The following is a 13,688-nucleotide window of genomic DNA, read 5'->3' as shown; positions in this document are numbered from 1 at the left end:
AATTCTTTTTTCTTTTTTTTTGGTGCAAAACTTTTATGCTTTGTTTATATTAATATGAGACCCTTTTTTTTCATGTGTTTGTGTTTGTGTTTATATTAGATGAGCATCCTTGGCATGCCATTGATGTGTTTGTGAGATTACCTGAATGTCGTTTCAATAGTGCTATAATTTTACAGCCAAAAAAACTATTTTATTTTACCTTGGTTTATTTGGAAATATCTTATGTCTCATTTTATTAATGTGTTGTGGCTTATTGGAAGAATGTAAGACTCTGAAGTAGTAAAGTATAAAGTGTTGGTGGCACGTCTCAAATCACCTTCCAACGTATTTCAACATGTAAGATTCCGTTTCTTGAATTGATCAGATTGTACTTCTCATTAATGTGTCCATTGTATACTACATCATTTAGATTGATATTCACTTCCAACAATTGATATTAGAATCAAAGCAAATTGTTTTTTGTGTTTCAATTTTTGCGATAAGCTTTCTGCATAATTCTGCATAATTTTACTGCATAATCCTTAGCAGCCAAAAAAACTATTTTATTTTACCATTGTATACCACATCATTTAGATTGATATCCACTTCCAACAATTGATATTAGATCATGCTTCAATTCCATGATTGTATAACATGGATTGGGTTTTAGAATCAAAGCAAATTGTTTTTGGTGTTTCAATTTTTGCAGTAAGTTTTTGCATAATTCTGCATAATTTTACTGCATAATCCCAGATCCTCCCAACCTGTTTCAAAATTATCTTAGATTATTTTATATTTAAAGGAGTGCTCACATGGAGTGAGCTGAACCAGGAGTTGGCCTTTGAACAAGGGATGACTCTGCATCACAAATAATGTTTTTAATTTTGTTATAATATTGACAATAATAAGGTTATGCATTATGCCCGTAATTAATAAAAGTAACGTTCATTGTTCAGTGTTCTATTATCTTTTTATAATTTTTAGATGAAAGCTAAATTTTAATTCTTTTATCAGTTACGGGGCAAATTGCATCCTATCTTAAATGATGCTAAAGCCCCACTTGATGTAATTTACTTTGTCACAAAAGAAGGCATTGAGAATCCCAGAGCCTGTAGTAGAATAATGTATAGAGTAATAGAGACCACAATCAGTTTCTCTCTATTGTTAAAAAAAAAAAAAATACCCAAAAGCAAGGAAAAGCAGGAAAAAGGTTTAGATTTTTAACAGTACCTTATATATCAGTGCTTGCCTTAAAGTATTTGGTAAATGTTCCTCTGCCTTGAAAATGCAAGTTTTGAAAGAATATGATGTCTTAACACATGGACCACGACCAGGGTAAATAAAAATTAAAAATTAGAGATGGTAAACTTGCTACGTTTATAGACAGGTAAATAGCAAATTTCCCTTAATTTTATGGAGGTTGGACGTAATACCTTATAACATGTGATATAGCCATGGTAGCATCATCAACTGTGACACAAAAATTGTAAACAAGTTGCCCATTGCTCCTTATAATTACAAAATCTCCAAGTGTGTCCAAGTTCCAACTAACCTTCATTTCACTATCAAACAAAGTTAACATCCTACACAATTTGATTTAACATTATGTTATTAGATACATCCACTAGATTATTTACTTAAAGTTGATGGCCGGCAGGGCAATAGCCACCTGATAATTTGAAAAGCCCCAAAGAAAATGGAAAATGAAAAAAAAAAAATGCCAAAAAAAAAACCCGAATGAACACTGAACAGTCAAACATAATTTACAGGATTTAAGATTTATAGAGAAGGGTAAATGAAAGGCTTCTATTCAAAAAAACAAACCCAAAAAAAATAATTAAAAATAATTGCAAATAAATTCAACAATCACTTATCCATACAACAATCAAAACACTATAAACTACATAACAAAACAACAAAAAAATACAAACCAAAAATAGCATAAAAATACACTTTCCACAATCACAAAAATGAGCATGCAACATGAATTACCGACAGATTTATTACTCGAAATATTTTCCAATGTTGGAAGACAATCACCAAAATTTTTAGGCAACATCAAAATCAGGTACACAACTTTAAATTCAAATCTCATGTTTGTTACTTTGACATGAACTGGCCACACTTTCCCTACTAATCACAATCAACCACATCCAAAATTGTCGCACAAAATATTGAAATCTTATATTTTCTCTTTTTATTAACTTTTTACTATGACATAGTGCACAATTCTATGGTCATTGTTATATTTCTAAAAAATATATATATTTATAATTTCATCAATCAAATATTGCAATTAAAAAAAAAATTTATACACTCCCTAGGGGCCGAACAGATGCAGAGTTTTTCTTTATGGCTACGGCCCTTCACATTAAAATTTCCTACGTTAGACAAATGGTGTATTCCAAAGTCATGATATGAATGATGTTATATAGTCAGTGTGATGTGGATATATGTGTATATATATATATATTATTTTTTTTTTCTTTCTCATTACAGTGTTGATCTGTATATCCCAAGTTTCAATTTTCTCTTCTTTTTTTTTTTTTTTTTTTTTAACTTTTTACTATGAAGTAGTGCGCAATTCTATAGTCATCACTATATTTCTATAAAAAAAAATATTTATAGCTTCATCAATCAAATATTGCAATTAAAAAAAAAAAATACACTCCCTAGGGGCTGAACAGATGCAGAGTTTTTTTTTTTTTTTTTTATAGCTATGGCCCTTCACATTAAAGTTTCCTGCATTACTCAGATGGTGTATTCCAAAGTCATGTCATGAATGATGTTACATAATCAGTGTGATTCAGATATCTATATATCTATATATATAAATATATATATATATATATATTTTTTTTTCTTTCTCATTACAATGTTGATCCATACATCCCAACTTTCAATTTTCTCTTTTTATTAACTTTTTACTGTGAAGCAGTGTGCAATTCTATAGTCATTGTTATATTTCTAAAAGAAAAATATTTATAACTTCATCAATCAAATATTGCAATTGTGATGATGATAATTGTATGGACTCAATTTGGATTGACCCTGAATATGAATGGGTTTTCAGCCCAATCCAGCCCAAACAATAAATTTATAGAGAGTGGGTTAAAGGTTTAGGCGCTGGCCTTCGTTCACCAAGCATGAACTTTCATTTATAAAAAGATACTTAGAGTTTCTATACAATTGGGAGGATGCTCCTCGGCCATGGGCGAGGAAGCCTTTTTCTTCTCTTTTTTCCCCCTCCCTTTTTTACTTTACTTGCTTTCCTTATATAGTCTTCATCTTCCTATCTCCTTATTCCATCTGTTGATCATTCATTTGCCTCTCTTCTGGCCGTCCGTCCCATCAGAGGCCTTATCAGTACTCGAATGGTTCACTCTGATCAACGTTGCCCTGCTAAGGGGTATATCCCATTAATGCGGCCAGGGGGTTAGGTGAATGCATTAAATGCGAGGGTGACAGCTTGCTTTGGGCCTATCTTTCCCGAAAGTCACCCTTGTCAGGCCGAGGATGAGGTGGTCCTCGGCGTGGATTGGGAAAAGAGACTTTCCCCAATTTAGCCTTGAATAGTCAGTGTTCCTCGGCATGGGCCTTGGGCCTGCTATCCGATGGGCCGAGACTATCAGGCCCACGGGCCCCACAATAATGTTCATGTATAATTCTTAGTATATGATTATTGTCATGTTTTGTCACCAGTTCATTTTTTCTATCGCATTAGTTTCTTAATATGTCTTTTCATTTTTTAAAAATAGCTACAAGCGATTCAATCGGCTAACCAAAAGGAAAAAAGTTCTTCACCACATCAATCTAGCTGGACTACTCCAAAATCCATTATTCCTTCGAAACGATGAAGAAAAACTCATTCATCAATGCTTTAGGGTTGCAAACAAACAAGTACTATTTTGGGCCAGAGCTCACAAATATTTTGTACAAGATCAAACTAAAGTGGGAAAACAAATTTTTCTTCAAGCAAACATAGAAGGAGACAAAAATGCAAAGTATGGACTAACAATTGCGTTGTTATGCGAATCATATGATGAAGGAATACAATTACTATTATCAATTCTGAACCAACTAGATGGAAAACAATTGTTGCAAAACTATCGACAAATCTTTCGACATACAAGAAAAATGGAGTGGGTCATTGGGATCGTGAATGCCCTTACCCATATGGAAATGAAGAATTACATGTAACATGCAAAATGTGCTCAATTGACTTGGAAATGTACAAATTAGCCAACCGAGTTTGGTAGAAATTATGTTTCCAAATAGCATATACAATAAAATTTCCTCATCCTATTTATAATACTAATCTCTATCTTTAAAGGAATAGATCTTTTTATTATTATTATTAATATTTATTTAAAAACACTTACAACAGCTTAATCACAGTCCTCTAAAGTTTTCACCTAGCATGATGCTAACTTCGAATTTATAAAATCCTTTCTATCTAATTTTAAGTTAATTAAATTTTACTAACTTGGGAAGACGGATGATCAGCTCTGGACTGACTACAAGGCCAACTATAGTTATATCCTTTCCACATCTAGTTCCAAGACAATACCTTCTATCATCATGAATCCTACAGTATATTATTTATACGTATATAATGCAGCTTAAGTAGTAATACATTCAAAAATATTTCAAATAATAATATGATCATAAAAAAAAATAAACACGTGCAATGCGCAGGTCCGCAACTAGTTAACTTAAATCTAGGTCCAAAAGACATGTCAATTAGTTTTCTTATTTTAGTCCTCATCGTTTGACATAGTAGTTTTTAATATGTCACAACTACGGAAAGATAGATTCATCTCGCTTTGAATCGTCTCCAATGTTTGTAATCTCAGAGGGAAGAACGTCTGGTTGCAACATTCTATGGCTGTATAAGGAGGCGGTTAAGCAGAATCATCGACTCTCATAACATTGATATGAAGATAGCGTATGATCCAATTAAAATGTGCCCACATGAAACCAAGTCTAGCTTTGATGTCACAATTTTAGATGACACATACGAGAATGAGATCTAAGTTCTATGTTTGGTCCCACCCTCAAAAGTCCTTTGACTTGATGCAACAAGCTTTGAAGATTTTGCTATGCCTTGAGATTTTTCTTTTGGAAGCCCGGACCCATTCGGCTGAGGGCACGTTTATCTGAGTGTCACGCATCGTTGTTTTCCAAACTAGAGTTTGGGAGGGCAGAAGTTGGCCTCTCTTGCATGTTTGTGCTTGTGGTTAGCCCAAAAGTGAGTCATCGGCAACTAGTGCCACAATAATCGGTGGTTTGCTAACACTCGTTTCCTGTTGCCCGAATGCGCGCTCACCGACTTGAAGCAACTTTTGTTTATTGAGAGTAATATGGAAATAAATAAATATTAAAAAAAAAATATATATATATATATATATATATATAAGCAGAGAAAGTTTACAATACTAGAGTGTTTGGTATTAAAAAAAAAAAAAGTGTAATGTCATAGCAATGAAATTTGTGATTTAAGAGAGACTAAATATTGAGAACGTAAATCTCATAATTTATATATATTTCTATGTATTCAACAATTTCTTCATCCAAACACACGGTTAAGTCTTTCTTTGGTTGTAAATGTTGCTTTGTAGTGTGATTTACTAGTGGAGCAATTGGTTTAGCACAAAAGAATTAGCTGACTCAATTTTCTTCAGTGTGGAAACTAAAAAGACGTGCAAAAAGTGATATATTTTAATGCATGCTTCAAATTAGTATCAATTTGACCTTAAATCAATTGCCATCTAGTATTTTGGCACATTTCCTTTATAAACTACAATAACTGCATTTTGTGTAAAACTACCGTCACTACAAAAATTTTGGTCGTTTGTGACCAAAATATTTGAGTCGCTTGTGACCAAATATGCATAGATGACAAAAATTCATGATCCTTGCTAAAGGCCCCAAAAAAATATTTTTATTTATAATGTCGTCGATAATAAGTTGTTGTTGTTAATACGAGGGAGTGAATTTTTTTAACCTGTGAGAAGTAGCAGGAAGATATTAGTGACAATACATTATATTCGTCGCTAAAATAAGATTTCCATTAGCGACAACCATTGTCATCAAGATAGGGACCTCTTAGTGACGACCTTGTGTGTCATGGATACTTGTAGCCAAAATAAGGTGCCTTGTTGGCTGTAGCAACTATATTGCATGTCGTTGTTGATAGTCACATAAGCTGGAGGGAAATTCATGCATGCACTTGCGGAAAGTGGCGGCAAGATAAAGATGAAAAATTTGTTATTTTGTTGCTGATAGGGAACTTTGGCAATGACAATCCTTCTTGGCTATGGTATTTTTGGAAAATACAACGGTTAAAGTTTTACTTGGATGATAAAGTTATATAGAAAGCTTTCTTGTCATCTATTTTAGCATGTATTTATATTGGATTATGCTTTTGATTTCAAGGGGGGAAATGTTTCGTGTCATGGGCTACAAATGATGTCGAGGGAGATCCATGTCATTGCACCAAGTTTGAGCTTGATTAGAGAGGCTGTATATCCTCATGAGGAAATTGTTATTAATTATTTGAATAGTTGATGAGACAATATGTAGTAATGTGATTGAGAATACAGTGTGGAATTTAAACTATGCACTTATATGATAGAGTGTGCTTAGTATTGTTTTTCCTTTATGAGCATTTATAAGTTCTTTGTATTTGGGAAAATTTCATCTCATGCAATGGCAGTGTTAGGAACCAACTAACTAGTTTCGAAGGGAATGGATGAGGAGTGTATATATTGAAATGAGTGGGAATTGTATAAGATTATGACTAGATTCGAAGTAGTCATCCTTCATTAGAAAGATTAAGAAAGAGAGAGAAAATACACTAAGGAAAAAATTTGTAATATTATTGAATGAAACGAATGTGATTACAATTATATATTTATAGAACCATAAACTATTTTATTGGCCTTCATGGCCTTATCCTATTGGTTTTATTATTCTTATGTGAATTAATAATTCCAACTTATTTTACATGTGATGAACATGCCTGGAATTGTTAATAACCAACCAACTAACTAACTAAATGCAACAATTGTTTTTTCTATGCCTATAAGGGTTCCTAACAGATGGCTCCAAGAATGTTTTTCAAGGGGTAACTAGGAAACTTAAATTTAAGTTATTTTTTCCCTTATGATGATCACTGACGCATGCACAAGAAAGAAAAAAAAATTATAATAAAATAACATAACATAAATCTATTTCCCTCCTCCAATGGGGAAACTTTTCTAAAATCCAATGGCTAAGTTTCAAATTTAACTTTTTTTTAACTTTAAGTCTCTGCCCTTGGATGGTATTGCACTTGATGCAAAATCCAATACTCTAGGTATTTGTACTAGATCTCAATCCAAGTTCATAGATAGCATAATTTTAACAAATGAAATTGTAAGAAGTTTTAGACCTATGTTGGTTGCTTTTAATCAAATTAATCCAAGTTGAATATACAAGTCAACTATGCATTCGATTGATGTTTGATTATCAACAATAAAAATAACCAATATTGCAAGTAAATAAAATAAGTAGCGCATAAAATAAAGTAGACATGCAATATGGTAGTGAAAGGAAACCATGACGAGAAAAACTCTTTGGGGGGTTTATCACTGACCCTCCAATGATAGAATCCACCAATATTAATATGATAGAAGTTTACAATATAAAATATATGATCTTAGTATTGCTACCGGTAGTTGAACTTAGTAAAGTGACCACATTCATCTTCAACCCGGTATGTTGAACTCTCCTATCATGGATATATATCCTCAACACTTGAATATCCTATTTGTGAATTACACCATAATAGCAACTTGACAATGGAGTCAATGTAGCAAGTTCCACAGAAACAGTACTATATATGGATCTTCAAATGTGTTGGAGTTCTTATTTGGTACTAAACCCTTGGCATACAACAAAGCAACAATATCTCCTCTCTCTTCCACGTTTACGATGGCTTAAGAAAGCCTTACTTATGTTCTGAATAACTTCAAGAATCCCAACACTTTTAGTCTTTTTTTTCTAAGACACGCAGACAAAGGGGCAGAAGTATCTTTGTTACACTAATCCTACATAGTCAAGTAATTCAAAATGGCCCACTGAGCATGATATAACTTGATGATCATCTAGAATTGAATAAAGTTTGGCTACAAACTTTATTATATTCTTAAGTTTCAATCCACAATAGGAAGATGTCCCCCTGTCATGTGTTACACATAACTCACTTAAAATAATTATATACAATCACTTAAATGTAGTTAAATAAGTCACATAAGAACAAATGTCATCTTCTTATTGTGGGTTGAAGCCTAAGGCTCCAACTAAGTTTGTAACTAAATTTTGTACTCTAAAATTTATCATCAAACAAGATTATAGCTTCTTTTTTTCTTTCATGCAAGATGAGATTATAGCTAGACAACCCAATAGAGTAATCCTCGTTTTACAGTATGTTATCTCCATCAAGTGTGTGATAGATGTCTCTCTTCCAGTCTTATTTTTCTATTGTTACAGGGATATGATAGGAGGAAGAAATAGGACATCAAAATATTATAGGAAAATGGGAGGCCACGAGACTAAACGTTTATTTGTTACAAGTTAATATGTATTTGGATGCAATGATATCTCTTGTATCACCAGTTATGGAGATTATGGAGTTGTACCTAAAACAAGCTTAATGGTTTCATAGTGCGAGAAAAAATTTTCAAAATCAAGTCAAATGTTCGAATTTAAAATGTTTATCAGGCACTCTCAAATATTATTGCAGCGTAGTGCGGGGGTTAGTTAAAAGAAAAAGGACTTGAAAGGCTGGGAGACATTTGAAGTGGACGACTAGTCATAATATTAAAACTATCGACAGCAAGTCAATGACCAGCTTGAGTGCATTTTGCATCCATAATTGACATGTTGAAAAAAAAAAAATTTAATGTGAGAGTGTTTATTTGGAAAAGAAAATTAGCTGTGACTGCATAGTTCAATAATGATTCATTAGAGTATTAATTAAATGATTTAAACTTTTAAAATAAACAATAGTTTGATCATGGTATCAGAGCATTAGGTCTTGAGCTTATAATTATAAATCTCATCGTTGGGTTCCATCTATTAAAAGAAATTTTGGATCAATACTTGAGTTGGAGTGTCACAACATTAATTACATTATTAAATTTACAATTTCCTAATAGCATAACCTAGTGCTATCCATCCAAACCTAGACCCAAAAAAACTATCTGACCTGGAGTGAATAGAACCAAGAATCGACTGATCCAATCACTAATTCAATCAACAATGGTTTTTGAGTGGCAATTATACTCTTCTACAACTCAACTTTAATCAATTCAATCGAAACACCCTTCAAAGTCATTGTTCTCCACTTCATGTTATCATTCTTCTCCTCCAAATTTGCTTTTTCACAAATCCAGTGAGATCTTTATCAAATCTAAAGAGATTGAGGTCAAATATGGGGAGACCGCGATCAAATCCACGACCCTTCACTGAATATCTAAACTTTGCCAACAAACACTGACGCAAAAAACCTTTAGGCGGTTTCAACTGATTTGATCACCGAATAAGTTAGTCACTAGCAGTTGATGACCTATATGCCTTGCAGTCAACAATAGGTTGCACAACCCCAAACTCGACATGATCAAGTCAGATGGCAGATTAACCCCAAAACTTACCTCAATTTACCCTTAGATAGCCCTAGCTTAACCTTTTGGGAGAATCGACAAATTATCATTTAGAATGAGAGCAAATAATCTTCACTCTAAAATATGAACTTTTCTTTCTCCATTTTAAAGTGATTAGGGCAAGTTTAGGCTTGTTAGTTAAGTGTGATTGCCATGCACTGGCAGAGCTATGTTTTGACAGGGCCAATTTTTGAAAATTTTGCATTTTAATTTTATGTATTATACGTGTAAATGAATAAATAAGTCTATTTCCTCTCACACCAATACTTTACTAACGAAATATTCCTCTATGGGTATAATATCTAAACAAATTAAGTCATAATCCAAAATATATTTCAAGTGATGTGTGTGTGTGTATTATTGGGTTTGAGTTCCACCTAATATAACTCTAAATAATGTTATATGCCTTTTTTTTTAATGGATACAATTTTGAAAATCCACTGGGGTTAAATTACATTTTTTTTCTTATACCTTACTTATACCTTACATGCTTCTAAAAGTTTAAAATGATTAGACTTTAATAAATATTATTTGTTCTATTTTTTGTACTCCACTTTATACTTCATCAATTATAGTATGTCATGTGTTTGATTTTTTTTTTTTTTCTACCCTTCTAAACTTTGGCTACTTTACATAGAAAAAAAAATAATAAGTTATGATTGGTGGAATATAAAGTGAAACACATCCAAGTTTATAATATTGATTTGAATAATGTGATATTTCTTTTATATCACAAATAATAGAGTCGTACCTAAAATAATTTTCTTTTGAAGTGGGATGAACTTTTTCAAAAACCAAGTGAAGTTAGAATTCATTCTCCAAAAAAAAAAAGGTGAAGTTCGAATATGAAATGTTTATTGGGCGCACTCAAATTGGAGCGTGTTGCAGGGGTTAGCCTATGAGAGATTGAATAAAAAAATTGGCAGGCTATTCCCATACTCGAGTCATTGTTTGCTTCATAGGCTTTAAATATAGTTCAGAGTGCTTCCTTGACACCCTAAGTAATTTTAAACACAAACTGACCCCCAAAAAAAAAGACAAAAATTCATCTTTTTATGGCTGCAATCTTAATTTTTCTTCTTCTCTTAACAATTTGCAATGCTGAAGCTCAACAAAGGCAATCTACTATAAATTTGGGCTCTTCTTTATCACCCACCACCAACTCTTCTTGGTTGTCACATTCAGGTTTATATGCCTTTGGATTCTACCAGCAAGCCAATGGCTATGCTGTAGGAGTTTTCCTTGCTGGGATTCCTCAAAAGACAGTATTGTGGACAGCCAATCGAGACGATCCTCCAGCAACCGGTGATGTCACATTGAATTTCACTAATGATGGTAGGCTTGTCCTGCAATCAGCACAAGGCAAAGAGACAAGCATTGCTAGTCCTGGAGGTGCAACATCAGCATCGATGCTCGATTCTGGAAACTTTGTTCTCTTTAATTCTAAAGAGATAGTATGGCAAACCTTTGATTATCCAACTGATACAATCTTACAGGGTCAGCATCTCCCAACAGGAAAAGAATTATTTTCTAGCATTTCAGAATATGACAAGTCAACCGGATTATTCCGTCTTGCAATGCAAGAAGATGGAAACCTTGTGCAGTATCCAGTAGGAACCACAGACGTGCAACAATATGCTTATTGGAGTTCTCAGACATATAGAGATGGAGATAACGTGACACTATGTCTTGATGTCAATGGCCAACTCTACCTACTAAATTCCACTGGCACATACCTTACCAATCTGACCCAAGGAGTATCTCCAACCAAAGATATAGTCTACCTTATGAGACTTGATGCCGATGGGATCCTGAGACTATACTCATACAATTTACATCAGAATGGTAATTTGTCAGTCTTATGGTCATCTACAAATGATATGTGTCTTCCTAAGGGGCTATGTGGCCTCAACGCATTTTGTGTTATAAATGATCAACAAGCTGATTGCAAATGTCTTCCGGGATTTGCAGCTATCAACCAGGGGAATCAGAGCTCAGGCTGCGAAGGGAATTTTTCTGTAGGAAGTTGCAAAAGCAGAGATGGAAGTTTAAAATACACCATGGAAGAATTTCTTGATACCGAATGGGAAGAAAATTATTTTTCCCATCTGTTGTCAATAAGCAAAGAGGACTGTAAAGCAGCATGTTTGGAGGATTGTAACTGCGAAGTTGTCATGTTCAATGCTGGGGAGTGCAGAAAGCAAAAATTGCCATTGAGATATGGAAGAAGGTCGCTAACGGATACAAACATAGCATTTGTCAAGGTGGGTATAATTACAACCAGTACATCCACCCAAATTAGAATTGCACAAATGGGAAGCGAAAAAAAGCTTCGAAAGGACATCCTTATTATCAGCATCTCATTTGTTGTTTTTGGAATCTTTATGTTTGTGATTTTTGGAACTGCGATATACAGAAACCATATTTACAAAAATCGTGGCAGGGCATATACAAGGACTTCCAATAATGGATGTATTGGATTTAGTGAGGATGTTGCTCCACAATCATTTACCTATTCAGATCTTGAGTCAATGACTGATGGTTTCAAGGAAGAGTTGGGTAGAGGAGCATTCGGGACTGTTTTCAAAGGAACAATACAGAATGGTCAGAAGGTTGTAGCTGTCAAAAGACTAGAGAAAGTGTTGGCTGAAGGGGAAAGAGAGTTTGAAACTGAGATGAAAGTTATAGGGAGAACACACCACAAAAACCTTCTCCATCTACTCGGGTATTGCTATGACGGAGAAAAAAGACTTTTGGTATATGAGTACATGAGCAATGGTTCACTTGCAAATATACTTTTCACACCTGAAAAACAACCTTGTTGGGATGATAGAATGGAAATTGCTCGTGACATAGCAAGAGGAATTCTTTATCTCCATGAAGAGTGTGAGCCACAGATCATTCATTGTGATATAAAGCCTCATAACATTCTCATGGATGAATATAAGCATGCAAAAATCTCTGACTTCGGATTGGCAAAGCTTCTAAAGCCAGACCAAACCAAAACCTTTACTGGCATTCGAGGGACTAAGGGGTATGTTGCACCAGAGTGGCATCGGAAGCAGCCCGTGACCGTCAAAGTAGATGTCTACAGCTTTGGGATTGTGTTGCTCGAGCTGATTTGTGGTAGAAAATGTGTGGACTTGGATCTTCCTGAAGAGAAAGCTATTCTTGAAGATTGGGCAAACCATTGCTTTGAAGCTGGTGACTTAGATCAACTAGTGACTGATGAAGAGGTTAACAAAAAACAACTGGAAAGAATGGTTAAAGTGGGACTCTGGTGCACTCTTTATGAGCCATCTCTCCGTCCTTCCATGAAGAATGTTCTGCATATGCTAGAAGGAATTATACATGTTCCAATTCCTCCAAGTCCAAATTCCTTTGTTACTACCCTATAAATGGTTCTGTACTTGTATGAGTATCCGTCTCCAAACCCAAAAATGTAAGGGTTTGGAAGAAATTCGCAATAAATAGTCTTGTAATTGATGCCAACATATGGTTTTCCTTGTTAGTACAGTTCCTTAAGCGTCCCAATTAAATTAAAACGTATGGCTTGAGTTGACCAATAAATCATAAACAGTTGTAATCTTTATCTTTTCTAAGGACTTTTTTTTTTCCCCTTTTGATATAAGAAAAGGGTGTCCCATCCTTTGGCTAAAATATTTTACTCCCCTGCCCATGAGACATCCCAAAAAACCCAATATCAATAATGTGGTCAATTGAATATGAGACCTTCGGGTTTACATCATACCTCAAACCAATAAGACCTAGGTATACCATGCGATTGAATAGGGGAACGTTATTGATAATGCACTATTTGTTTTCCTTTGCAACAGTATGAAGTATCTTATTTGACACTCGAATGTGGAAACGGAAGACTTGGAAGCAAACTCGAAAAGCTCATGGCATAGCATAGAATCAGGGATGTCTATTATGGCTTATGAGAATCATGATCTCTTGCCTCCAGGAAATGACAAACACAAATATTGAAGAGAGGATAAA

At 34.0% G+C, this 13,688-nt stretch overlaps 1 protein-coding gene across 1 annotated transcript; it reads left to right on the top strand.

Moving 5' to 3' along the window:
- Positions 1 to 10,720: 10,720 nt before the first annotated feature.
- Positions 10,721 to 13,195, top strand: LOC112032436 (G-type lectin S-receptor-like serine/threonine-protein kinase LECRK1; the record flags this gene model as incomplete). The annotated part of the gene is made up of 1 exon (XM_024065197.2): positions 10,721 to 13,195. A coding segment is annotated over one exon (2,364 nt), but the record flags the coding sequence as incomplete, so codon positions are not given.
- Positions 13,196 to 13,688: the final 493 nt, after the last annotated feature.

Source organism: Quercus suber, unplaced genomic scaffold (assembly GCF_002906115.3).
Source record: "Quercus suber isolate HL8 unplaced genomic scaffold, Cork oak 2.0 scaffold_396, whole genome shotgun sequence".
Taxonomy (NCBI): domain Eukaryota; kingdom Viridiplantae; phylum Streptophyta; class Magnoliopsida; order Fagales; family Fagaceae; genus Quercus; species Quercus suber.
This window is presented reverse-complemented; position numbering and strand designations above follow the sequence as displayed.